The sequence below is a fragment of the Anopheles moucheti genome, chromosome 3 (assembly GCF_943734755.1).
Source record: "Anopheles moucheti chromosome 3, idAnoMoucSN_F20_07, whole genome shotgun sequence".
NCBI lineage: Eukaryota > Metazoa > Arthropoda > Insecta > Diptera > Culicidae > Anopheles > Anopheles moucheti.
This window is the reverse complement of record NC_069141.1, coordinates 53,318,732-53,346,009: the sequence shown is the minus strand read 5'-3', so window position 1 is coordinate 53,346,009 and position 27,278 is coordinate 53,318,732. Positions and strand designations below refer to the sequence as shown.

The 27,278-nt window shown below is 41.7% G+C and overlaps 5 protein-coding genes across 5 annotated transcripts in view; 2 read left to right on the top strand and 3 right to left on the bottom strand.

Annotated features, from left to right (window-relative positions):
* Positions 1 to 15,960, bottom strand: part of LOC128301767 (PTB domain-containing adapter protein ced-6) — a 33,543-nt gene extending 17,583 nt beyond the window's left edge. The window contains exons 1-2 of the mRNA XM_053038394.1: positions 15,891 to 15,960; positions 14,181 to 14,695 (exon numbers count right to left, since the gene is read on the bottom strand). The gene's annotated coding sequence lies outside the window, so the exon portion shown is untranslated. The remainder of the gene's footprint in view (positions 1 to 14,180; positions 14,696 to 15,890) is intronic.
* Positions 15,961 to 21,729: 5,769 nt separating this feature from the next.
* On the top strand, positions 21,730 to 22,954 carry LOC128301966 (NADH dehydrogenase [ubiquinone] 1 alpha subcomplex subunit 8). The gene is made up of 4 exons (XM_053038655.1): positions 21,730 to 21,831; positions 21,891 to 22,041; positions 22,194 to 22,369; positions 22,438 to 22,954. The coding sequence occupies exons 2-4, from the start codon at positions 21,913 to 21,915 to the stop codon at positions 22,658 to 22,660; spliced, it is 528 nt and encodes a 175-aa protein (XP_052894615.1). The 5' UTR covers positions 21,730 to 21,831; positions 21,891 to 21,912; the 3' UTR covers positions 22,661 to 22,954.
* Positions 22,955 to 23,103: 149 nt separating this feature from the next.
* LOC128302835 (gustatory receptor 68a-like) lies at positions 23,104 to 24,483 on the top strand. The gene is given in 3 exon segments (XM_053039683.1): positions 23,104 to 24,049; positions 24,111 to 24,341; positions 24,418 to 24,483. Coding segments are annotated over 3 exon segments (1,215 nt in total). The 5' UTR covers positions 23,104 to 23,131.
* A 69-nt stretch (positions 24,484 to 24,552) lies between these two features.
* LOC128304306 (39S ribosomal protein L54, mitochondrial) lies at positions 24,553 to 25,257 on the bottom strand. The gene is made up of 2 exons (XM_053041477.1): positions 25,032 to 25,257; positions 24,553 to 24,957 (listed from the first exon to the last, which is right to left on the bottom strand). Exons 1-2 carry the CDS (start codon positions 25,123 to 25,125, stop codon positions 24,650 to 24,652), a joined length of 402 nt encoding a protein of 133 aa, XP_052897437.1. The 5' UTR covers positions 25,126 to 25,257; the 3' UTR covers positions 24,553 to 24,649.
* Positions 25,258 to 25,462: 205 nt separating this feature from the next.
* On the bottom strand, positions 25,463 to 27,013 carry LOC128303708 (uncharacterized). Its single transcript, XM_053040757.1, has 5 exons — positions 26,710 to 27,013; positions 26,268 to 26,628; positions 26,145 to 26,186; positions 25,995 to 26,079; positions 25,463 to 25,915 (listed from the first exon to the last, which is right to left on the bottom strand). Exons 1-5 carry the CDS (start codon positions 26,765 to 26,767, stop codon positions 25,628 to 25,630), a joined length of 834 nt encoding a protein of 277 aa, XP_052896717.1. The 5' UTR covers positions 26,768 to 27,013; the 3' UTR covers positions 25,463 to 25,627.
* Between the last annotated feature and the right edge of the window lie 265 nt (positions 27,014 to 27,278).

Sequence of the window (27,278 nt, the reverse complement as noted above, 5' to 3'; positions counted from 1 at the left end):
TGTGAGTCCGCGAGGCAGCGGTTGATGATGGGTTAGGAAAACAAAATAACGAGAGCGTTTGTGCGCACGGTTTACGAAATGCACCGAGATGCATCACTGCAAACGGGACTCTGCGAGGTGCCCGTTAGCGTTGCGGCTTAGCAAAGCATACTAATTGCAATTAATGTATGCAAATTTTTATTGCGCGGAGGCTTTTAGTAATATTTTATGATAAATTATTATACCGTTCGTTCTTCGGTGGAAATATCTTTTTCTTACGCATTGCCGTCTTTGCTGGTTGGAGGCTTTCATGTGTGTTTATCGCATAGTCGGATCTTTGCCGTCCCTCTTAATCGTTAAACTGTACGATTTTGTGTATCATAAAATGTCGATATCACTGCTAATACTATCTCCATTTCTTCTCAAGAATTGATTGCATCTTACCTAAAAAGAAAAAAAAGAAAAGCAAAACATTAGAATTTGGGAACTTTGAAGAAGATAACAGGAGCGTAAACTTGAAATTCGTTCAATATCACATGCTTCATCGATACGCGTTATACCAAAGCGTGGTTAAAGCCGTACACAAACGCACGGCACAGTCACAAGGGCCAAAAACCTTCGACTGGCCGCCTTCAAGGTGTTCATCACCATTACGTGTGTAATGATGGCTTTTAGTTCGGGCTTCACTATAGCACGGACCCTACCGAGGGTGTTCGAAAGCCATAGCCGCTGGGACATTGTCATGAGCTTTGGACGGAAGACAATGGCACACCGCTTCGAATACTGAAGGTTGGCTTCGGTGAGGAATGTTTTCAGGTTCAGGTCTTTTGTTTTCATTACCCAAATTTTAGGGAACATTTGTTTTGGAAACCTCCCATTTTTATTGCAACATATTTAAAAGAGAAAAACAAACGGCAACATAAATTAGCATGCATTTCGTTTCGATATATTGTTAGCGATGTTTTCTCATCAATTTGCCGTTTCAGTCTCGTCACCTATCTCGCGTTGATGGGTAATATTAATACAAGGCGCTGATGATGTTCCTTTCACACGGCAAAATCCCTCTTCACGTCAGTAAACACTATGTTACCTTCCTAAGGGCACGCTAAGCTCAGCTCACACGTCTTATCTTATTGCTGGCAGTCGCTTGTTTGTCTGCTTCGCTGTCACAATAGCGTTTGGGGCTGCTTATCCTTACATCTTTTGGGTTGTCAAATTATGCAAGATAACGTCACACGGACCCATCTTCGATTCGAGATGTAGCTCACTGTATTTTAACGATCGTTAGCAACGTAAAAAGGGTTGCAGCAACGTTGGCACGGCTCGATACGCTGCATCCCAAAGCCTTCACACCTATACCGGGTCACACAAAGTTTGTTGCACCCCTGTGTGTGGGTGAATGAAAAATGGAAAACTAGCAACATTTTTGCTTCTGGCCCACACTTGCAACCGTTGCTAATTGGGGTGCTGCTATTGACTTGTTTCGTTTGCACATGACGAACAAAAAAAAAACACGAACCACTCTGCAATTCGCTCACACACTCATATTGCACACACCGGGCCACCGGTAATGTCCGTATGGAAATTGGCCCATTGTTCGACAGTTTCCCCGACGGTCACACAGCCACCCACACCCGGCTGTCCCGCAAATAGATCCCATTACCACCTACTAAAATGGTCGGTCCATCTCGAAGGGTCTCGCCTGGCTCGGTGGTGGTTAGTTTATTACCGAGCGATTACTTCATTCTCGTGTGTGATGGAAAACCGAGCTGGTAATGGCATCCGGGCGATCTGGTGATCATTATTATTACTATTATTTCACACCATGCTCTCGCCATGCTGTGTAGGTCACGCGTTCCACGCGTCTACCTGTTCCACCTAGGGACAGTTTCAATAATGGGTCATTGACCTCGGCGCATGGTGTGAAAATGCATTCTATTATCATGTGCGCGAAAAGTGGAACTCCCCCCAGTCTGCAAATTGGAGCTTATTGGAGCTTGTCAACAGGTGCAGTGTATGTTTTGTTAATTTTATGTTGAGCCAGAAATGCAAAAGAGTGGAAATTTTATTTGAGGAGCATAAGTTATCGCCTCATTTAGTTTTTAAAATAAATTCTGTTTAAACTCTGTTAAATTAGTAGAAGTAGGAAGTGGCATTTTCCTCACGCTACTTAACGTGCATGAACATTAAAACTTATCAATTCAATGAATTTGGGCAAAATTTAAAATTTAGTTTCACAATTTGCGCATTGCAATTAAAAATCTCGTGAGATACTTTTAATTAATTACGAATTAATTAACAAATTGGCACAGGTTTATGAAGGATTTTTTTTAAAGGTTACTGTTGCGTCACGCAACAGGCTCTTTTCGGATTCTTTGGTAAAGTTCTACTTCCACACACACGTTGATTTAACACGTTGTATTTCCACGAGTTAAAAAATTCACATGTGTTATACCTTGCGAAAAAGAGGCCCTAATGCGCGCTGACACGTGCTTATATCTACGGTCGTCAACCCAGCCTCTCCGGTCATCGCTCCAACGATCCTTCGTGCTACTTCGGGTTCTACAGGACGACGGCAGCGCCCTCTCTTTGCAAACGCCGCAATCACGACCAGTTTGTTATATATCTTGGTCGGACTGCTTACATTTGTCAACAGTTACCTTTTTTAGGATAACCTAAATAAGTTATAGAACCCAAAAACCAAAACCGTATCCAACCAAACATTTTAAACACAAATATGGTTCACAGAATTGAACAAGTCTGCCAGATGCTCGGTAATCCCTTTGAAAATGGTCTGAAAAACGGAAATATGTACTCTGCAAAACAATTAAAACAAATAAAAAAGGTGAAGACATCAAAGAAGCTCATCTGAAGCCAAACTCGGAACTTTGTGCCAATAAACAAATAACAGATGCGATCGGTCCTTTTTCTTCCACTCGCTAGTAAAAATAAATTCCTTGCGCGTTATCGTTGAAATCAATCTTGCTTGGCAAACTTTGCCAGTTGTGTCGTCAGGTGCACACGCGTGCATTCGCCACGAATCGGAAGATCAAAACAGTCGGGCGCAGATTGCGGCGGATAATGCAAATATTTACATTCCATCCCTCCGTACCGCTGTGTTGGAGGTTGGAACTCCAACGACGCTCTGTGCTGTGCTGTGAGGTGTAGCTTTTTGTGTGTTAAGACTCTGTCGGTGCCGCTCAACGGTTTCGTAAGCTTCGTGTCTAAGAAAAGAACAAACGCGGGCAAGGGTGCATGGGTTTTTGCATCCCCATTCGCACACACGCGTGAGGGTGGATAGATGTAAGACGAACACTTTGAAAAAAAAAAACTCGTTCTACAACAATCCCTATCAATGGCGGGATTCTTCTCCGATCACGAGCCTTCGAGGGCCTTCGAACTACTGTCCTCTAGCGGGGCAAAGTTTTGCAATGGAAAGGCATCGCACAATGGCGCAGTACGGAGCGTAGATAGCGAAGTGGAGTTTCTCGCTTCCCTGGTTTCTATCGGACGGGTTGTGCTTTTGACCTTGGAATATGTCCGAATATTGTTCCCTTCCAAACACAATGCGTCATCAAATAAAACCACAGCTTGTTCCCGAGATACATGGTATCTGATGTAAGCGGATTTTGACATTTGATAGTTCTGAGAGTTTTCACCACGAGATATTTTAAATAATGTTGATAATTAATTTTCTAATGTGATGTTAAGTGCTTGATGAGCAAATACGTGAAGTCGAGTCTAAGACTCGCAAGAATAAACGATATTTTAGGATTCGACGATCGCCTTGGTCTACTGTATAACAGGGTATGTCGAGGACTATCTGTATGAATGAAACCTCATATTCGAAGAATTCACAAGCTAGCTAAAGAAAGATATCCTCGTTTGAAGACATACTTCCACTTCTGGCCAACAATTCAAAGAGTTGCAGCCGTACGATCATCACCCTCCAAATCGTCCAATGTTGCGCCCATCTTTAGGGTCAGCTTCTCGGTACAAGAAGACGCAACGCACCACACAACGACGCGACAGCGTTCGCATAGCAAACAAAAACGAAAACAAACTGTTGGCTCTTAAAGTTTAGAGACTCATAAAAATGAACCTACCGCTCCCTACCTACCGCCTGGAAGGGGAGGAATGGCAGAAAGCTTCGTGCCGACACACTGGAACCGGTTTTGGAGGGTTTTATTTTGGACCTTGCCCAACCGCAAACCAACGACGTGTGCGACGACCGATACCTTCCAGCAAAAACGGAATTGAGATGCTCGGCTCGGAAGCGGTATCGGGTACGCATTTTCAAAACTGTTGACGTGACCATCGTGATAGCTACCGATCCACACTGGTGCTGGTTTTGCTGTTTTGTTCGCACGACTCGTACAGGAGTGCTGCTCTAGTCGCTGCCATCTAGATGCGGCGAGAGATTGAAGGACGAACGGTACGGCACCGTGACACAAACAGGCCGTACACGCGGATGGACGAAAATGGTCACTTGCTTTTGCATATCGGATCGGAACTCATGCCCAATATGACCCTCGATAATGTGTGTTACTGGAGTACTGCTCGTTAAATGTTGTTGGTTTTGGGTCTCTGTGAGGATGTGGCTAAAATTACTGAATTCTATTAAACTCTTTAAGAGATCTAATATTTGCTCTCCATACACCATCACTCAAGTGGCATTCCACCGTTGGGCAAACAGTGCCCAGATGATGCTGTTTGCATTCCGAACTTGAAGGATCATGGCTAAAGAATTTCATCTTCCCATCCCTTGCAACCCCCGTTCGTACCCGTTCGTGCTAACAGCTTCATTCATCTTTAACTAATTTATGCAAATGATCGTTTCCGACTGTGGGCACCACCTAGCGAGACGCATCGACACCACCGGCCCGACTGTCTCGGCTGCAACGATGCACGGCTGCATAGTTATCTGGTGATCTTCGATCATTGATATGCACCACGATGTACGGCGAGACGCGCCTGCCGGACGAGACGTGCAAGATGTGCACAAGATTAGCACAAATGGAATGCAGCTCTGTTCCGTTGGTGTTGGTGTTGCACGAATACTACCATGGGCCGTTCTAGTGTTGAAGGTGGAAAGGGCTATAAAATACAAACTACTGATAGCTGAAGGAAGGAAGGAGGGACAATTTAATATAAAACACAGTATTTACTTTGTGATATTACTAAAAGATACTTTGTATTTTTTGTAGTAATTAATTTCTAATGAATAAATTGTATTAAATTAAATTAAATTAAATTAATTAAAATACAAACGAAAACTAATAAGAAAATGAACGAAAAAAAGAATAATTTATTTGGAGTTTTGAACTTGAAATCACTCACTAGCAATCACTTGTATTGGTTTAGGAATTTCAGGTATTTGGACGTAGTTGGAAATGAATGCTTAGCGTGTTAAATAATCCATTAATTCGCACAAAAAAACACCCTCACACGGGACGCTGTGTAATTTGTTCCGCATCATTCAAATGGCGTTTCATTTACGGTCATTTTCATCCCTTCATCGGAAAGCATCTCGCGATCCCAGCAAACCAGCTGATGCAGCGCGTTCCCAGCGCACCCCGCGTCTGATTGTATGGGTGTATGGGTTGGCAAAAAAGCTCTCCCCAGTACTGTTGCTTGTGTGTGTACGTGGGAGGTGCGTCGAAGCTTTGCCACCGTCAAAGCCGGTTCTAATTAAGATCGCTTCCCCTTGAGCGGGGTACTGTTACGTTCTGGCATTGACGTTCAGGCTTGCACGAAGGGTGGGTTGGCCACTGCTACAGCTGCACCGGCAGCGGGTGTTTATTTATTTTTCTGCTGATTTCGCAAAGAACTCGAATCGTTTGGCCATTCTGTGCGCGACGGTGACTCCATCTTTGCATACACAAAGAACTGCAACCCCCTTTTTTGGAAGGGGGGGAGCGAACCGGAGGGTGGTAGCTATTTGCTGGCATGTTTAATATTCCCACACGGGTATGTGTAGTTTCTGCCTATTCGAATCTGAATGTTTGTCATCACTTCGCCTCACCCGTTTGCAGCACCCCTCCGTTGTTGATGCAAAGAATGCGTTTCAACCGGTTTTTTTAGGCTGAACACACGATCAAGTCTCCGGTTGTCCGGGCAATATTGATGAAGTAAACGAACACAAAAAAAACACACACACACACACCAAACAAAACAAAGCTAAAGTCATATTTTAGCGCAAAGCGGCAAGGAAAAAGGTTCAGGCTATTGTTGTTTGCTAATGCCCATTAAACAAGCAGCTGGAAGAGGAACAGTTATGTAATGAAAGATTTATGCGGATTTTTTGTTTCTGCTAACTCTTATCGGATGGTGACGGAGGAAACTGTTTTTTTAAACTTCAAAAACCCACCAAACGGATCGGTCCGAAACGGATGCGAAGAATGCAAATGAAGATCCGCAATGGTCGGTCGTTTCGAAAGGTTTTTTGGGAGATTGTATGAGAAAATACAAAATACGAAACAAATTTAAATGATTGCTGGATTTCGATTTTATATAACTGCAACTCTAGCTAGAAGAGCTACTATAAGCCAGAAATATATTTGTATTTATATCTCAATAATTTAATAAAGCAAACTGTTCTCGTGTGAATTTCAGTTCACGATTCCGAGCGCTCGGGATTGCAAATAATCACCTGATTCGTGCGACCTAAATCGATCAGAGTTTTACACATTTCGCTTTGCCGCATGCAATTCAACCATTCAATCCACTGAGTCACGGTTTAGCGCACGAAGCAAAGGACACGGATTGGAGATGGCAGAACACGGCACGAAATTCGAAAAGCTGGATTTCATTGTCAGCTGACCATAACGTACCTCATTCTACCGTCCGAGGCGCACTGGCGGAACGTCCACACACAAAAAGCAAAAAAAAAGCAAACACGAGCACAACTACCATCGTCAGCGTGGTCAACCCGCCACGGTCAATGCGATGCGAAAATGCGCGGAAAAACGTTCACCGGTCGTGCGGCGGCGTGCACGGTAGGGCTAGATCGCCCGATCCGTCGGCCATGACCAAAGGAACACAATTCCAAACGGGCAAACAATTCACGGTGACACAGCGAGTGAATGCATTGGAACGCATTGGATGCAGTCGGGGACGACTGTGTGTGAAATACGATTCGATTGCGCACCGACGGATTGATTTCAACATTTTATAGATGCACTCGGCGAGAGAGTAGAGTAATGTGTGTTCTTGGATGAAGCAATTAGGGTACATCATTGGAATGGTCAAGTTTTTTCTTTAATTACCATAATTTATGATAGGCATTATTAGTTCTGAGATTTTTTACAATCATGTTAAATACATATTCGGAATGGTAGTTATTTCCAAGTGCAGTGATTTTCATGAAAGTGACATTGACCAAGGGATTTAAGATGCATATGGTTAAAAAACATGATTTTTGTTGGCTGACCGTTGGTATCACAGTCGAATATTAACTTGTGCTTCAAAACTCCTTAGTTCTATTACACTAAAACCCAGGGCATCGAGTTGATTAGCTAATTCTGTGAGTTTAATCTGGATGCTAAACATTTATCGGCAAAATGATCGGTTGGTGTCAAATCTGGACAGAAAAAGGCGAGTGCGATCCTCTTTTCTAACTACGATTGTGTTCAATGCAATCTCTTTAGTTTGTGGCTTATCGCATCCGATTCGCATAAACAATAGTCCAAATGCCAGTTTTGCTCATAATACAAGATTTTTCTTTAGATCCCACCGATACGGAACTTAATCATCTTTGGGTGGTCAGTAGAACTTAGCATAGAAAATTGAACATTGATAATCCTCAAATATATACCTTTATTATCAAACCTATATTTAAAATCAATTGGAATTCTTCATTAATTCTTGAGTAGTCATTAGTCATGTCATTCTTAACCGTAGAGTTGTCAACCAAATTTACACACGTAAGTTGGCAACCGGCATACTCGGGTATTCCATACGTTTTGACGTATACAATTAACGGTTTTCGTTGGTAAACAATGCTTCCTATACATTTATATTCTTGCAAATCCGTGAAAATCGGAACGTTAAATGAATATAGAACTATAATGCAATATTATATAATTTTTTTTATATCACACATATTATAATATAAAAAAGAAACAAGTAATAGGAAATGCGTTGTATTACAATCCATTGTTTACATTTTCGCTAATTCAGCATAATCATTGTCTTTATACGTTTAATTTTATGTAATGTATTTATTTACAATTTATTCATTTATTCTAGACTTTTTGTTGCTTGTGCGTATTTAAAATCTATTTTATTCATTAATTATGTTGTTCTATGTTATGATTAAACTAACGATCAATTTCAAATTTTAAATCGATTGAAATTGAAGAAAAAGAAGAAGAGAAACGTCATTCTCCATACAAAATGTATGGAATACCCGGGTATGCTGGTTGCCAACTTACGTAGTAAAGTTTAAAATAAATCAAAATAAAATACATACTGCTTGTTGAAAATTACAATTTATGCGCCAAAAAATCGGAAACAAAATGTTGGGAGGCTACAGAAATTTTCAGGTCAATATAAGCAATGAATCAAAAGTAATTGCAGTTTAAAGTTGAAAAAATACCCGGGTATCCGGTTGCCTACTTGAAGGTTAAGCTGAGGTAAAAATGCCATATTTTGCTAGAGATAACGAAGTTCCAATCGATATTCCACGAATTTGCCCAAACCATTATAATAATTTCAACGTCCAGGTATATCGTTTAGGACTTGTACAACGCTCAACGAGCAAGTAATTGTGATTAGAGGATATTTTTCTCCAGTAGCTTCTTCAGTAATACCAGAGGAGAGTAAAAGCTCTTCATGCCTCTATCCTATAGACGTCTAAAAGCTACATGTCATCGGGGAAGCTGGCTTGTATTTTTCATACTTGCTGGAATTGTTCATAGTTTAAGATTCGAGAATGAAATTTCTACCATTAAAATATCTAAATCTGCTAAATAAACAAAGACAAGCGATAGATCTTTTGGCATTCTCTAAAAGAGTCAATGATAAACCCTAATTTTTGTAAAAATAAAAAAAAAACCTGAGCTAAAAAAATATTTTATATTACATTTGAAGTACCTATGTATGTCGCTCATTTATAAAACCTTTTCCAACGTTAGATTGTAAACACAAAGCAAAGCGTTGTTCGTCATATCATGCAGCATGTTTTTTTTATCTCCATCTAGCTACAATAAGATGGTCTTTTCGGTCGTGAAACAGCAAACGCAAATTCGAATGGTTTGCTGACGTACTTGCGTTGCAGGCACAAACAGAAGGAAACCACTTACACACGACAGACTTTGCATTTTGCCAAAAAAAAGGCACCTGAAGCTGATCTGAACCTGGGAACAGAGGCTGGGAAACGTTTGGGTGTTTTGCAGGAAAACGTAGCCGTGGCGTGCAAGTACTAACCCACACATTACTCGCCCGTCTCGCTAATCCGCAGCAAACAAAACGCAAAAAAAACATTTTGTTTCGGGCTTGAGCTGTTTTGTTTTGCTTTTTTTTTGTTGGTGTGCTGATAATTTGATAAATAATGAGCAAAAAGTAACCCCCGAAACGACGGAATCTTGCGTGCGATAGTGAGGCTGATGGCTTGTGGAAGTGGCAAGAGGGCTTACAGTGCAAGGTTTTTGATGAGCTGTGAAGCATTTCGAGGGGATGCTTTTTTTATTCGCTCTCACGTCCGGATGATGTTCCTTGAGCAGCAGCACTCTGGGTTTGAGGTGATGATGGTGAGGTTTAGCCGTACTTGATAAAATTGTGATTGACGGTCAATAAAGTGTGCAAGAATTGAAGGATAAATAAGGCCGAAATTCATTCCGATCGTTCGTGTGTTGTATGGTTTTTGGGGGTCTTTGTGACATCCAAACCAAAGGTGCAGTGTTATTGGAAACTTAAGACAAATAAAATTATAATTGATTGCGTCATCTTCCAATGCAAATATCTATTCTGTGCCACAATATAAACAAAGCATTAAGGCTCTTTGTTTTCTTCGCAATCGCTTCGAAAGCTTGCTATGCCCCAAGTCTACCACAGCCACAGTTGCGCTGCTTTACTGCCAACGAAACAAGAAACACATTTTTCCGCACCGCTGCAGATTGCAATCAATCAATCAATGCGAGACGGGATTGATTAACGATCATCCATTCGGCAAGTCATTTGGATTTACAATCGACCAAACTACTATCATTACGTAGTCGCGGCTTGGAATGGGAATGGTGAATGGCGTGGTCATCCCACAGCCGAAGGCACTTAAGTCTTAAGCCCAAAACCGAGCTGCCAACCGTGCAATTCTTCCTCGGCTGCACAAAAGCGGTAAGATTTACGCTTTTCTCGAGAATCTTCATGTTGCCGTAAGTGGCGAAAAACACGAATTGAGAACAATTTTAACAAAAGGCGTTCGAAGAATTCCTTTCCAGGTTTAACGCACAAGAGGTGTCCGAAAAGGTAGAGAAAACCTCCCAACACATTAGCAGTTGGTTAGTTAATCTGTTGCACAACTTCTAGCACTTCGACAGCTTCGTTCGGTCAGCGCGCGGGTTATCAAAAACACACCGCGAGGGGAAAACACCGTGGCGATTATAAAACAATCAGAAGAAGACAAAAAATCCCATCAATGTACATGTTTGGTAATTGACATTGAGCAATATAGGGGCAGTTATCAGTGATGAGGTGCTTTTTTTCGCACTCCCTGTACGCAACGCTGGAATGTACACGTCTAAAATCAGCTTTTAAACACGTTAAGCATAATCAGATCATCCAAAAATAAAACCCTCCCCCATGAAATTCGTTTGTTACAAACATTGTCCAGAATTTCCAGAAGAAATGAAAAATTGCTCAACAAATTAGAAAAAAAGTGAACGGTGCAGGTAAAATATTTTAAAAACACAGCTCATTTAATTAAAGAAAATGCAAATAACCTTTTATTGCCGGTCGAACAAAAAAAAAAAGCCCCTTTCTGCGGGAGGGTGGAGGAAAGCAAAAAAAAATGGCAAACGCCCCCGGACTGTTTCACGTGGAGGAGATGGCCTAACAGCCGCTATTGGGCGCTCTGTCCCGCTGTGGCGGTTATCTAGCTTTCACTTCTTCTATTCCCGAGCTATTTTTTGTATTGTTCATCCACTAGAAGCGCTGGAGTTGTGTGAGGTTGTTGGGAGGCTTTGCATCTTGGTTTTACTGCACGATTCACATATTTTGCGGTCTTTCGTGTAGGAGGCATCCATACGGTTTGTTGGATGAGTGACGGTACACACATAGAGCACACACCGCATGAACGACGTTATGGTGGAATTTCTGCCTATCTGCTCGGGAAAGCTTTGTGTTCCTTAAAGGTAAAGGCTCCCGCTACGGGCGATTGTTGGTGGCAGCTGTGAAGGGATGATGTAGGTTATCGCAAATAGCAAACGATAGTTCACGTCGAACGGGAATGCAATTGTTTTGTTGCGCATGTGGTACTGCGCCAGATAACCTTGCTGCACACGATGGACAAACGCTGGCAGCAGCTCCTACAAAGAAAGGGTAAAGCAGTAACCGAACAAGCAACCAAAATGAGCCCTGAATTACTGCACTGCTGGGTGACCAAAAAGTGATGCGAATAATTTATCAACCGCTCCAGGTACGGAGTGTGTGTGTGTGTGTGTGATCCACACACTATCCGTCACGATTGATCTCCCGGCCCGATGGTTGGTGTTTGTGTTACGGCAGAAATTATACAACATGGCAACAAGCCACGGCTCGGTTGATGCTTTAATGGCACGGTCTTTTTCCTTCTCTCCTGCACCGGACTAGGTGTGTTTGGATTAGGGCTCTGTGTTGGTGATTAGTACGAGTGTTCCCGTGCACGGGAGGATGCTGCGTGAAGCTTGTCCCACAACCACACCGAAGCGAACCAGCAACGGAGCAGCAGAACTACCACCACTCGAACACGGGTGGTTGCAATAATAATGTCGAATAGATACATTTGCGGGACCGTTTTGCGGTGTTTGCTCGTGCTCGGGTGTAATAGCTTAAACCGTGTGTTTCCGTGGTAGGCCGGAACCTTTACCACGGGAAGGAATATGTCTGTGTTAATCTGTATCTGGTGTATCTATATCACACGAGTTGAAAAAAAAACAAAACACATTTCGTCATCCTGCATCCCAAAATGGCCACACGAAATTGCGTCCGTGAGTAAGGGCAGGCGCGAAAGCTTCCCTTATAAACCCGAACCGTCTGACAGCATCAAACAAACAAAACGAACAAACACCCCCCCAACAAGCCGCGAATGGAGAAGAGAAAGTTCCAGTAGTGTGCTTTTTTCCTTCTCGCTCTCTCTCTCTCTCTCTCTCTCTCTCTCACACACACTCTCTTTTTTTCTCCACTGGCTCCACCGGCTCACGCACACGATCGCGAACGCATATGGCGCCATTATTGCGTACAACTTCAACAAAGCGGGATCTTTTTACGGAATGGAAGCGAAACAACAACAAAAAAAACTCCCTCAACCATGTGACGTTCGAATGTCGCTTGACTACAAACGAACAGCGAAAAAAAAAAATAAAGAAGGAAGACACAAACGAAAGAAAACAAACAAGCGAGCAATAGGGCCTCTGGGTTGGACGCGGGTTAATCTATTACCTAACGTCCGGGGCCTGCCAAAAAGCACTCGAGGAAGTGTCCGTTTTGCAGGAGACGTGACGGAACCGGGTAAACAACGCTCCTGCAGGATGAGCTGTGGCACGGATTTTATAAGTCATTTAAAAGAAAAGCACACACAGACACAGCAAGAGAAAGGCCAGAGATTCGCGATCGTCATCAATTTGCATGTGGCGTTCAATTTCCGGCACCGGGAACGTGCGTGTCCGAAGGCATTCCAAAATTCGACCGATAGCGTATGGGTTCGCAGACTGCATGTTCGATATGAAAGGTGTTAAATTGGCACCGGTATGAGTTGCAGTCAAATTATGTGAACGCAACACTAGTCAAAGTATTAAATTGCTTCTAAATAACGTAGAATTTTATTTGATATTTACAAAAATGATAATAAATTTGATGAGATAAAATATGACTTTGAAACCTTTCCTACTATTTTTGATCGGCGATACAACGCATAAGGGTTTGAAAGTGGTGGAAAATAAAATAGTGACAATAAAGTTAATGTTAATAATAGTTCTGGCTATTTGTCAACATATTTCCCAAGGAATAGCTGCTGACCTGGTAATGATCTATCCAAAATCTTATTAATCTATTATTGGTAACATTTGGTAAACGTGCTTCATCGGAATATTAATTTTATTGTTGCTTCTGTATTCTTAAAAAAGTTTAATTTTGTGCCAAATGATCGGCATCTGGGGGAACGGTCCTATTTTTTTCTTTAGATGCGAAGAAATCAGCTTCCGAAGTACATTAAGAGTTTTAAAACTGGTATGAAAATACAGCTCAACGTTAAAATACTTCTTGCGATTAGTTTCGTAGCTCAAAGATGGCGATTTCGATGTTGACAACCGCTAACGACTATTTTGGTGGGACCATTTCTGTGTTGTGTATTACGAGTTGCTGTAGCCTAGAGAAACCTTAACTAATGCGAATGAGTAGAACATTAATAGAAAAACCGACCAAAACACGCGAAGAATCACGATAAGGCTCATTTTTCATAAAAAAAACGTTTCATCAAAAACAATATATTTAGAATCCCCTATTGTGCCATCCGATTATCACTGACACTATTCGAAGGACGATCAGCAGTTTCGATCAAATGAAGCCTTACAGCCTTTGATAACGGTCATGTCAATATTATTAGTTGACAATAAAATAACGACTTCATAAACAAACCTTTTCCGAGTTACGCCGAATAATGCGTGCCAGACAAATTCGCATAAATCGAATTCGCTTTAAAATATAATTTACATTTAGTATTCAAGGATCGATTGCTGCTTGTAACGTTAGGAAGCACATTAATAATTGATATTTTTTCGTTTATTTCGTCAATTAGAGTAATGTTTTGCCAAAACTATTGTTTATAATGTTACAATGCAACGTATTTTTGGGAAAACTGTATGATGGGATGACGGTATAATTAAAAATTTATAAAGTTCACGACCAACACATAGTTGACATTAACCTATCACTTATACGATGCAGTGATACAAAATTGAGTTTTTTATAAATATTACTGTAGTTTAAAATACAAAATATTCTCTTACCTATACTGTAACAAAGATTAAAAGCTGCGCAGATGTTGGTCCAATGCGTTGTAGTTGCTGTATACGGTCGAACCGGCTGTCGATCGACACTCTCGATGGTCCGGAATTGATGGCGATCGTGAAGGATAGCAAACCGTGGAAGACGTGTTACTCGTTGGCACGTTTACCTTTCCGTTCGCAATCTATTCCCGTGCCTAATGCCAGCCAACGCACACACCAGCAAAGCAAAAAAACCCAACTTCGTTCTTCGTGGCTCACACACCGATTCTCGATTCTGCCCGTTAAGCTTTAGCGTGAGCTTTCGGATTGAAGCAGTAACCAACAAAAAAGAACCGATGATCTTGCGACTTGAACAACGCACTTGCACACACTACCCCAAAAATCACAACTCTAGCCGTCGCACATACACACACACACACATTCACCGATAGGCGTTACACCGTGCACACGTACACTCCACACAAACACAAACGCACGCGATACACTGGATATTGGATGAGGTGCTTTTGCGGCTCCTGGGGGAGATCGGGTACGAGGGAATCAAAATTAAACGGGGCAATAAAAACAAGTGACAACACACGGCAATGGAGGAGCCTGTAATGCTGGAGTGAAGATGAAATCTCGCCAAGTTTTATTCACACACAGCTACAGGTGAGAGGTCAGTAATCTGGCCGAGGAGCGAAAAGTGACGGGGTGCGATCGGGACAATACGTGCAATGCGAGCCTTGGTATAATGCTGGCCTAATGTATATTGCTGACTGGTATAGAGCCTACAACAGCGAAATATTCCATGCCTGATCGATTCCTTCCCGCTCGTATCTGCGTGCTAATGATCAGATCGGGCACACGAACGGCTTAGGGAAACGAACCGAACAAAAGCTTGCTGGAGGCTGTCGATCGTGTACGAGATATCGCCACTAATCGACGTCACCGTTCCGTTTGGAAGAGAATGCAAAATCGGGAATAGCTGTAAGCAAAGGGCGGATCGGATACACACCTATTAAAGGTGTAATAGAGCAAACAAGTTCAATTGTTCTAAATGCGGTTTGTGAACACAATTGACTAAGGCGACAAAATGGGAACTTGCACGTTTTGCATGCAAACCGTTCTGTAGTGGGGCGGAGGTAACGCTTCGCGAGGTGCGTATCAACAGAAATGACACAAAAGATCCAGAAAATCTTGATGACACGATTGTAGGGCTTGATAATGGGACTGCTACATGGTGAGCGTAGGACATGTAGCGTTAACGGGTAGGAAGAGTAAATAGGGCGAAGGTTAACCCTCGTGCGGTACATCGCCTATCTTGACTATCTTGACGGATCTCGCAGCGCACAGAACGATGGCCAGATTTGGTGGACTTTGTTTCAAACACTGTACCGTCCCCGGTACGGGGGTAGAACGAGGTGAGATGACAGACTAATAATGTCCGACTGTAGATGATCGCGAACGGCCGGAGCAACGTCACAATGGGAGCGAACGAACACGGCGTAGTTTTTCCTATGCAACGGTAAGCACACGGGTTGTGGCTGTGAATGTGGCAAGCAGCGAGTCGCCACAACGCCACAAAGCAACGGGGCTACGGAAGCATTAGCGAGACAGGTAAAATGAAGGATGCTGTGCCAAAAACGGCAGGTGAATGCGTGTAATGGCGACGAACGGATGGGCAACCTGGATGGGATACAAAGCTAGGCACAGCAGCACCAACAGTACCAACAACGACGAACAGCAAAACACACGTACGGACACACTGTGAAGCGACTGACTGTCCACGGCACGGTTGAGATTTGCACTGGTGCAGCTGCCTCACCCCTGCTGGCTGGATGCTTGATCGTGCTGGCAAATATGCTGTAACTGTGCCTGCAGTGCGTGCTCAAGTCCGGTTCACACACAACCTTATTCAATGGAACTTGTTGATGATCGCACATTAGATACAATAACGTATTTGATTGTGTGTTTGGTTTAGAATTAAGCTTTCATCAGCAAACAATTGGTATTGTCTGAGCGCTATTTCCTCTCTATCTTTTTTACTTTCAGGTTACCTAAATAATCGTTAGACAACTTTTATCGTTTTGATCAGGTGTAGTTTAACTAACTACAAAAATTATTACGCTCGTTTAATTGCGTAATGTCTACTGTAGTGTTGAGTAAATCTTATTTTGATTTATTTATTTAAGTGAGTATTTCTGGTCTATTAATTGATTTTGAACCGCTACTAGCTAATCGGCCCGGTTACAGGACTATGCAACAGAATTTTGTTCTGTACGCAAACTCAAAGATGTTTTAAAAAGAGGTTTTCTTTCCAATTGGAGGAAGTTGTTAATTTTATTTTATTAAGTTTAATAAATTATCAAATTTCTCACCTCGGGCCCCTTTGACTTTCATAAAAACTATTTGGCAAAGCATATTCCAAGTCACATTGAGCTTTTGTTGTTGTTATTAGTTTTAACAGACCTTGAGCCTTGAAGACTTCGTTCTTCTCTTAGTCTGATATAACCATTCCTCTGATCTGGACATCTAGCGTCGTGTTTTAGATATTTGATCTTTGTGGTTGATAAGTCCCGAACCTTGGTCATTTATCACGAATGAAATGTATCGTAAAAATATACGACACGTCGTGATTGCGTTCAGCTCCCATCTGGATCATATGCAACATATCATTTTAACATGAGTATTCCAAATTACACTAAAGCACTTCTTAATATTTTTGCGTCAGATCCCCAGTTGCTTGCTATGCATTTATGCTTTTCGTGGGCATCGCACATAATTTCGTCGAAAGTCGACGTCTTTCACAATTAGATAAAAGTAACTGATTGGATATATCTAAGGTTAAGTAGCCATCCACATTCAGGTACCACAGATTTCCCAATTTTTTTTCTAACTTTTTCCTCACAGACAGTATATTTGAGTCATGTCTTTCCAGTAGCAGACACATGCATGTTTAAATTTCATATGGTGCCATTTAATCAGATTTAGCGGCGCCAGTCTTCTTTAGACAGGACCGGTGCAAAATTACAACCGAACCAATCCCTCGTTCCCAGGAACAACTATCCAGGTTGCGGGTAAATAAAGTTAAAAAAAGCCCAGAATTTGCTGGCGAATATCTCTTGATGTTGTGTTTGTGTCATGGGTTATTGAAATACAGACGATCTGAAAAAAATTTTGACCCTACTAAAAATCTTCTCGGTTTCCTGATTTGATAAAAATTGCTCTATTTAAACTGAGAAGTAAACAACATAGCACAACAACAGCAATCATTCCTGAAACACTCTCGCATTTCTGTTAGTGAAATATAAAACATGAAAAATTGCAGCGAATCAAGCAGTAAAAAACTTAAAAATATTTATAAGCTACTGTAAAGCATGGTATTATTTTAGAAAATAATGCTGCTATTTTCGTGGATTCAACGACCATTTCTGGTCTTCCTTGATTTGTATTAATCAGGATAGTGAGTCGCTCACTTGGCACTTGGAAGCATTGGAGCGGCCCGGTGGTTTGATGGTAGCGACGCCGGTCTTCACACGATCGTACATGACCAAAATCCCATCCAGATCAATCACCCGTACTCAGGACTGACTATCCAGCTTCGGGTAAATAAAGATACAGAAAGCCAGAAATGGAAGGTTCAGACCTCTTAGAAGAAGTGAGTGCTGCGTACGGGGGTGCGGCTCTTATAGGTCGTTTAATAAACCGTTCACACTGTATAACCGCCCAAAATTAAAATCTTTTTGAAAATCTTGTAAAGGTTCCGACTGAAAATGCAAGAAAACGCGCTAATACCCAAGGACAACACATAAAAACCTTCACAAATTGCGCATGCGCATGAATTATTTAATCTATAAATTGATTAAGAGTTGACTCATGAATCGATTGACTCACTTCACTACAGACGCATACGAATGACTCTTTACTACAGACTCACACGAATGTCTCTTTATTACAGACTCATTAAGCACAGCACAACCGTTTCTTGATCGATCTGAACCGTGCTTTAGCTGGAATGGTGTGTATGATCACACAACTACATCGTTAACTGTGAAGATCAACATTTACATGGGTGTGTACCGTAGACAGGCGTTGACAAACATTAGGTAACACTATGATTTACTTTTACACCTCACCTATTCTATGTAACATTTAAAATTTAATTCTTCTATTGTTCAAATTTATTGTTTATTGTTTTATTTGTTGCATTGTTGTTCTAGGCACATTTAAAGCCATTTACCATCCTAGGAAGGAACTAGACATCTATTCTCTTGCACTGTAATGTTACAGCTCCCATCAATGTGGTCAGCTTTCGTTTGTATACAAAACAATATCACACCCACACGAACACAAGCTCGATTAAAACAATCGCACTCCGTGTGCTGTCACGTACACACATCCAACCGCCCAGCTGTACGTGGGATTTGTGTGGCAACATAAAAACTATTTGTTGAATTCTGAAACCAAACACGATCTCGATCGTACAAGACTCGTGCTGGGGTGGGACATAATGCGTAAAAAAAGACAACAAACGCACTGTTCAGTGCAATTTAGCTTAAGAGCGGCATTTCCTGAATAGTAATCACCCAACTAAACACGGTAAACGTATGGTACAGAATGTAGAGGGGTTTTCTTTTGCGAAAATGGTGTAAAAATGGAGAAGATGAGCCGGCAGTTGCTAGACTGGCCAGTTGGAAAAAGTTCGCTTTTACCGAGAAGCTAGTCGTCGATCGATGCAGTTGTGCTATTTACACTGTCTCTACTACCGCAAGATGCATTAACTTCGTACGCACGTTTTGCATTGCCATCGGCGCACGGACGTGCATCGTGATGTGCATTCAAATCACACGTCACTAGCGTGTTGTGCGTTCGCAACTGTGATTGGGGGGATGATGTTGCTACAACCCCAAACAAACAAACAAGCGAACAAAAAAGGAAAAAAAAGAGAACATTCAATCAGGGTAGAGCTGTCCATCACGTTTACTTCTTTTTTGACCGTCAGGCGCATGGCGTGAATATCGTCGCAAATAGGTTTTGTCCGTTGATTGTGGTCTCCTTTTCGACAAGTTCATGATTACAGAGTAATAAATTTGACATTAGCGTCAACGTTAACTGCCGGAAGGTAATTTGGCGGATGGGTTTTTTTAGTTTAATCGTTCATATACTGCAGCACGTGCAGTTTTTGTGACTACTTTTGATTGCGATTGAGTTTTTCTATCAGCTGGAATCACTTTGCTCTGCGTCGAGCCATTAGAACTCGAAACAGATGAACGTTGTGTAAAAAAAATGGCGAAAATAGTTTAATATGGGTAAAAGTAAAACATTTTGATAGACTCCCATATAGCATTCGGGATGAGAGTAGATAATGTGTTTTGAATTTGTTGCAGTGTCGGTATTGCTGAAGCATCGTGACTCTGCAGCCGATGTACTGCAACATACGAGATCCCTATCAATGCATTCAGGTCCCCGGAACACGGCTGAGCAATTGATGGAGAAATGAAAGCCCTACCAGCCGCCACAGTAACAACACGCTTCGTGGCTTGATTTCTTTATTACGGGTGTCGGTACTTTTCCATGCCGAATGTTGTTACACTGCTCCGTCGTACAGGACGGTTGAATTGTTATCATCATCTTGGACAGATTGATTGGTCCGGCCGGTAGGGTTTCTCTGCGTACTTGATGCTCTATTGCTTATTTCCGGATCTTGTTTCGATAAGGGCAATCCTGTGTTTTTTCTTGGTATCCCGTTCCGCTGGAGGTTATTTTTGGACACGTTGGATTGGCAAGGGAGACAATTTTCATCGTCCGTGTCGTAAAATTGAGCGCAATTTACTTTCAGCGCAAAAAACGGGGCATGCCCTTATCACTTTATGTAGTTACATGAATATTTTTCTACGCTCAGTGATATTTTTGTTATTTATAATTAATCAACCCACCAATCAATCCAAGCTGTTCATCCACTTTTATTCTACTAAATAAACAGCTTTCTCCAGGGCCTCCAACGCACAGGAAAACGCATTGCAGGGGGAGTGTGCATTGTTGTATGTTTATCTCATAGCATGGAAACAATAGCATATAGGTAGACGAACAGTAGACAACAATGAGCTGCATGATTATCACAAAAAACGTGATATTATGCAGATGAATGTATCGGTGGGTACTTTTACAACTTCGCTTCACTTTCGAATTATATCTGTTGAGGAAGCAAAGATCGTGTTTAGAATGAAGTTAATCAAATATGTATCGTTTTAACTAAACTGAATAAATAACGCTTTTATGGTTAAATGTTCATTTCATAACGATATTCCTTCTTGTTTCTTCCGAGGCGGTCTTGGGCTGTGGGAGTCGTTTTAACCGCGTTCGGTCAAGCGTCGTCGTTCTCCAAACTGTTATCCCGGTATGTCTTGCGGTGCCATCCACTTCATTACTCTAGCTCAATTTTGACTTACAACGCATCAACTGACCATGCCAATAAAAACTGAACTACTTCGTCATGATTGCTCATCATATGACTGATTTACCAGGCGAATGCCTTTAGATTTTAACTCGCTGTACGACAGAGAATGCACAGCATTACTCATAAAGCTCATAATTGTATCAGCTCATACATACGGAAGCAAACATTTTTTTGAGCATTTTTTGAGCCACAGGTTCTCATCACTTCAGAGATTTCTCCTTACTTCGGCGGGCGCATCAAGGCAATCACTCCATCTCTGTCCATGTGAACCACTTAAAAGGACTTTACGGACTCGGACTCTTTCTCATGATGTGACCATCCCACCGGAGCCTGCTAAGTCTAATACACTGTACGACAGTGAGTTCGCCGAACAGCCCATAGAGCTCGTCATTGTAGCGGCTCCTCCACTGTTCTTCCACACATATGGGACCAAATTCTTTTGGGCATCTTCCTCTCGAACGCGTCTAAGAGGATTTCATCAATTAAGGAGTTTCTGTTGCGTATTAATTCTATATAATCCTCAACTTCGTTCGTCGCGACAGGTGTTTCCTCTGATAGTTGAAAGACCGGTTGGCAACCAGCAACCTAGCGTGTATCTCACTATTAACGCTGTAGTTGTGACATGCAAAATAATGTACCATTTACCTTAGTAACTCCATGGGTTTCAGTATTTTATTTAGGAAGATAACTAAAACTCATGCTGATAAGCAAACATATGAATTGATGCTCTATTTTAAAACGATATTTCGAAGTATAAAATTTGAATAGAAAAACGCTTCCCTAGACAAAAGCGCTTGACGGCAAAGCGTGCCATAAAAACACTGTAGCGTTTCAAATTATGGAAATTGTTTGGTTCTACATTAACACATCGACATAATTTGTTCTTCCTTCAATTTTATCCCTTCCATCACATTTTTAAATAGGCTAAAAATTTGATGAGTTACGAAACTGGCATCAATTCCGTTAAAATAATAGAAATTCTAACACGCAAAGTGTACATCACCGATGTCAAACTGCAATCCAGCCCTTGCTCATTTTATGGCACGCATCTCACACACACTACTACCGCGCACGGACGTGAAGATCTGTCAAACTTATTTTTCCTTATTATTGCCAACTACATTTTCGTGAATTTTTCCGTCGGCTGCGAGGATATCTCGCTGCGCGTAAATTTGATTCCCCTGCTTGTACAGGGGACAAACGCAGTTGCAGGTACTAGAGTGTTGTATAAGTTTGCTATTCCAAATTCTTCAATTATTGACACATTGCAGTTGAAGCAACCGCTGCGGCACCATGGTTGTAACGAAAGATACGTTCCTGCCAACGGAGGAAGAACTTACGGTGCCGGAGATCAACCTATCCGGACCAGCCCTTCGTGCCGGTGCTTTCCACCTTGGAAAGTACTGTGAGGCTCAAAATAATGTAAGTGGTGCAGGGCCTAGGCGGGTTTCGAATAACCAGCCATATTGTCTCCGGAGCCGAGGACAAATCGTTCCGGGGTTTTGTTATATAATGCTCCTCAATCATAACATAACCTGTCGTCGTTCAAACTATAACTTTGTTTACATCGGCAGGAGTTCATGTTATGCCGTCAAGAATTGGACGACCCGCGGGCGTGCGTGAACGAAGGGAAAGCGGTTACCAACTGTGCGTTTGAGTTCTTCCGAAAGCTAAAGAAGACGTGCGCCCAGGAGTTTACGCAGTACGCCAACTGTCTCGACAAAAGCAGTGGCGATTTGAATTTCAAGCAGTACGTGCTAGAGTAAGCATTTGTTTGAATGACATGATTTGCTAAGTGGTTGTTCTATCTGATTGTAGCTGCCGCAAAACGCAGGGCGTTTACGATAAGTGTGTGTTGGACAATATGGAACTGGAGCGTCCCGATTATGGATATTTCTGCCGTGCTAAGGTTCATGCCACGGAACGTCCCCCACCACCGAAGAAAGAGAAAACGGTTTATCCGGATGCGACACCAGGATTGCCGGAGGATTATCCTCGACCTGAGGCCAGATACGGTTCGCGTTTCCATTGGCTGAACTAAAGGAAGCGTACGGAAGGGAGGAGCACGGATGCTCGTTTGATTTAGCTGAAATGGTTCTTGGAGTAACACGTTGAGGTTGAGTGTAGATATGCAACGAGAACGAATTGTCCCACAAACAATGGTGCGCTAGGACACATACCAGCAACATCTGGATCGTTTCTTTAGCTTCAGTAAAAAAAAAAACATTTGCCTGAAACAATGCACTGTTTGCTGTCGAGATAGTATGCATACAAATGAAAGAACAATGCTTGTTTGTGTTCAATCCATCGTAAAGGGACATAAAAAATTCATGCCCTGTGACAACTGCATTAAGAAAACATCGCTTTGAATAGAAAATTGTTATTCTTACGCAGGGTAACTGACAGCGCATGTTATCAAACGATCCATATCTTAATTGGACTGTTGCCATCAAATGTTCGAGGTTTGCTAATCCACAAATAGTTTCCAAATATACGCCACTAACGCAAGAGGATGAACCATTTATATTTCTACTACCTTTTAGGGGTAATAAACTTCCGATACAACAAAAGAAGGAAAACATTCACCAGCAGCAGAACGATCGCAGCTCTAAAAGTCATAATTCATTTGATTGTCCCAAATGCAGTGCTGCTGTGGATTACAATGATTGGCCAAACGGGAATCTTGCTGACCGTACCTTCAGTGCATATAACAGTGTTTTTCTTGCGCATCACCCTTACAGTGATAACGATGAACGTGAACATGCTTTCGAACTATTATTTTACCGCTAAACAGCAAATGGCTCTATTGAACGAGTGCCATGCTAGTTTTCGTGATACTAAATTGCTCAGCTTAGCAGACATAAAACCATCATTTCGTGGTTCACGGATCGCGCTGGTCATTTTCTTGCTGCATTACATCAACTTTGAACTAAACCAGTTCACATACGTAATACTGTACGATGAAAAATGGCCCGAACTCACATTTTACCTCATGGTTTACTTTATCGAAATGATAACGGTAATGAATGTGCTTTACTATGACTCTGTGCTTGACGTGATACGTGAAGGTGTGCGCATAGACTGTGCCCAATTGTCCAAGTGCATGGACCAGCATCTTAAGTGTGAGTCCGGTAATTTGGATGATTCCTACTGGTTGCCTGCCATCGAACATTTTTACAATCGTATGCTAATGGTGTATAAACAGAAAAAAGATTATTGTCGAGCGTTTCGATTGCAGCTAGTGGCAACCGCATTGAACATGTTCATTGTTTCGTTTTCCATATTTTACGTTAATATGAACAGTATCCTTCTTCATGCCCACGAAGGTTTTCTCGAAAAGTATAAGCGCGTTACGGAGAGTTTAGGGTTCTTTTCGCAGTTGGGAGCCATGCTACTTATTTGCCACCGTGCGAGTGATCTCGAGTGCGAGGTACGGTGTACATATTATAGTATTTCATAACCTTTGAATGTACACATGGTTTTTATTGCAGCAACGTTGTTTGGCGCGTTTACTGATGCAAGCTCAATCGAAGCTGACAAAACGTTCATCAAACATGGTACGATTATTATCATCGTATGATTTGCGATAGAGAGTTTAATGTTGGATATCTATTTCCCAGAAACGGAGTGATATGTTTAACAGCAGAATTCTTATTCTTCAACACGAGCTGCAAATTGCACCATACGATCTGTTTGAAATTAACATGGAGTACTTTTTTGGGGTGAGTCAAACAGATGAATGGGTAGGAATAAGTAAAATTGTTTCTAAATTCATGTAAATTATGTTTTCTATTGCAGATGGTAGCCGCAATCGTTACGTACCTGGTGGTATTGCTCCAGTTTCGAGAATTGGAATTCGATTAAAGACATAGCGTTGAAATTATCATATCAGCATACTTAGTCCACCACACGGTTCACACGCTTCAATGTACAACTATAACGATTTATTTCCTTCTTCGTGTTACCTTCTATGAATATGGGGATGTACTTGTTTGGCGCATCCCAAGCACATTGCAGATTGTACTAGACTTCAGAATTTCTTTAGCTTGGCTAGCTTATTATTGCGCTGTAATGCCATTCGTCTTAGCTTTCTCCAGTACGCTTTCGTGTTGGGATCCATTTCTTCGAGCGTAAGTGGGGCACCTACATGTAACTTCCACAACCATTCAGGATATTCTGTGTCGGGTTGTAATTTTACATCTTCTCCCTGTTTCAATATGTTGCTACCACACACATAATTTACCAGTCGTGCCGTGTCCGTTTCGACGGGAATCACTTTTTTCTCCACCGTTGGACCAAGTTTTCCGAGTTTTTTCTTTTTCGATCCACCCAGAGCGCCTGTTGATAGAGTAAAGAAAACATTCGAATTAAAGGGTTCCAGCGAACATGCTTTCGATTCAGATCACTCGTACCGCCAGCCTTTGGTGTTGCATAAGTTCGTGCAGTAGTCAGCTGTAGAAAACTGCGCCTGAACAATGGAACTAAGTTTCCGATCAGGTTGCTCATGGTGTTAAATTTGCTCGGAGTTTATAAAGTTAATTATGAACTTTCAAGTACTTATTTTTGACCAATTATTATCTGCTAAATGCTCTCCGTTTGTTCGTCAGCCGGTATTGTTTTGATATTTTCTCTCGTGTGTTGATTGGCGGCGCTGTCAAAATGTAAAGGTTTATATACCAAAGTTGAAAATAGCATGCAAAAGGTGTATAGCGTTTCTTGGCACCATGTTGTGCTTTTGATGATGAGTTTCGGCAGTAAAATTGGAAAATCCATGATTTCATGTATCCATGTATCAAAAGCATGCATACAAAAGTTGATTGCTTTGAAATAATGTATATTGCAATGTATTCATCGCCCGATCTGCCCTTCAGATTAGTTTCTGCATTTGCACCGTTATGTTAAAATATAGATATCACATAGAACGTACATCGATTTGAAAGATTTGTAAAATCTGGCAAATGGCAAGCAATGAATGTGTAACTTCCATAGCTAAAATGCTACCAGAAGATTAGTCTCGTTGTTTCTTCGGGCACAACACACTGTCCTCAATCGTCGATACCACTTTTGCCGCTTCCAGTAACAGGTGTTCGTATTGTCCATCGCGGTGCGTCTGTTCCGGTCCCTTAAGTGCGTACTTTTCTATAAACGCTTCCACAATTGTTCGCTCGAGAACAGAAAATTCTAGCGTTGCGTGCCAAGTGACGAGTGCAAACGGACGGTCTTTGCTCGGCAGCTGGGAAGGTGTTATCACATGACGGTAAAGACAAGCCTTTACTATACGCTTCAATTCATCCACCTTTAATGGAATAGAAACAAGTTCAAGTATAACAAATGGGTTGTTTTTGGCTGTTAGGTACATGGACGTGTTGTCACACCTGTTGCTTATTGGCGCATGGATGGTAGAGAGCAATTATTGCACCGTGTTCACTACTGTGCAGCCATCGCTGTGGAGGAACATATCTGAAAAAAAAGAACAACCAAATATATGAGAACAAATTTGATTGCACAGTTGTGTAAACACTTACTTATACTCCCCATATTTTGGCCAAAGCGGACGGTGCGTTCCACTGAAAGAGAACAATGATAGACATTCACGCATCACTCCAAACATTCGAACATTCTTTGATAGCGAAATCTAACACACTTACTAAGAGGGAATCCTTTCCATATATTCTATGCTGCTGTTCATACAGCGATGATTGGCCACGTACGCAGGCGGTACATTGTGCTCCGTAATAACAGCATCCATATTGTAATCGCCTTTGTAGTCCGCTTTTGGCTCAAGGCACATATACACAGTGGAGTGGGTTACATTGTACGGATCGAAATCTATCGCCAGACCGTGCTTCGCATCATCACAGTCTGGATTTTCTATTCCCATGGCAACACGGGACGGTTTTTCTTGTTTGTCTTCGGCCGCCGGTAGCGCATTGTCGACAGTTTTTACTGTTTCACCTGCCTCCATGGCAAGTGCTTTCGGTGCATTGGGGAACCATTGACCTGTCCAATCTGTGAAGCAAGAATCAATCAAAGCAATCAATTCGATGTGACTGCGTGATGGAATGATCTTCATGTGTGATGGTTTCTTACCGTCCTTAGCTTGTACACAAATCACCAGCGAAATGGCTAGTGCTGTCCACCGGAACATCACTACGATAAGCACTCAAATTGATGTTCAAGAATAAGTTTACCAATTCTTTCCACACTACGCACTGCCGCTTGCAAGGATTAGACTTTTGTTGACATGTGTTATCAGTCGTGCGTGTCAGCAAAACATTTCCATTGTAGTTTTTCACGTCTTCGTATTTTAGACACTGAGTATGTTGGTTTTTTTAAAGAATGGACTTGCGATTTGAAGAAAAAACTTTGTTGAATAATTACTTTAAAGGTTGAATGGTATTGTTTCACAGTTTTTCTTGGATAACCGACGCAATAATGAGTCAATTTGCAATAAAAACAAAAACAAATTCCAAGCTCTGATTTGACAGCTCTGATTGTTGGGCTAAAACATGCGATTCGTTTCTACAGACTGCATTCAGCAAGATACATTTCGCGGGAAATCAAATGGAGCTTAAATTCCATGTGTGCTGAATTCAGCTACTAACATTTTCGTACAACAATTACGAGCATGAAATGTAACTTTCTATTTGATAAGAAAA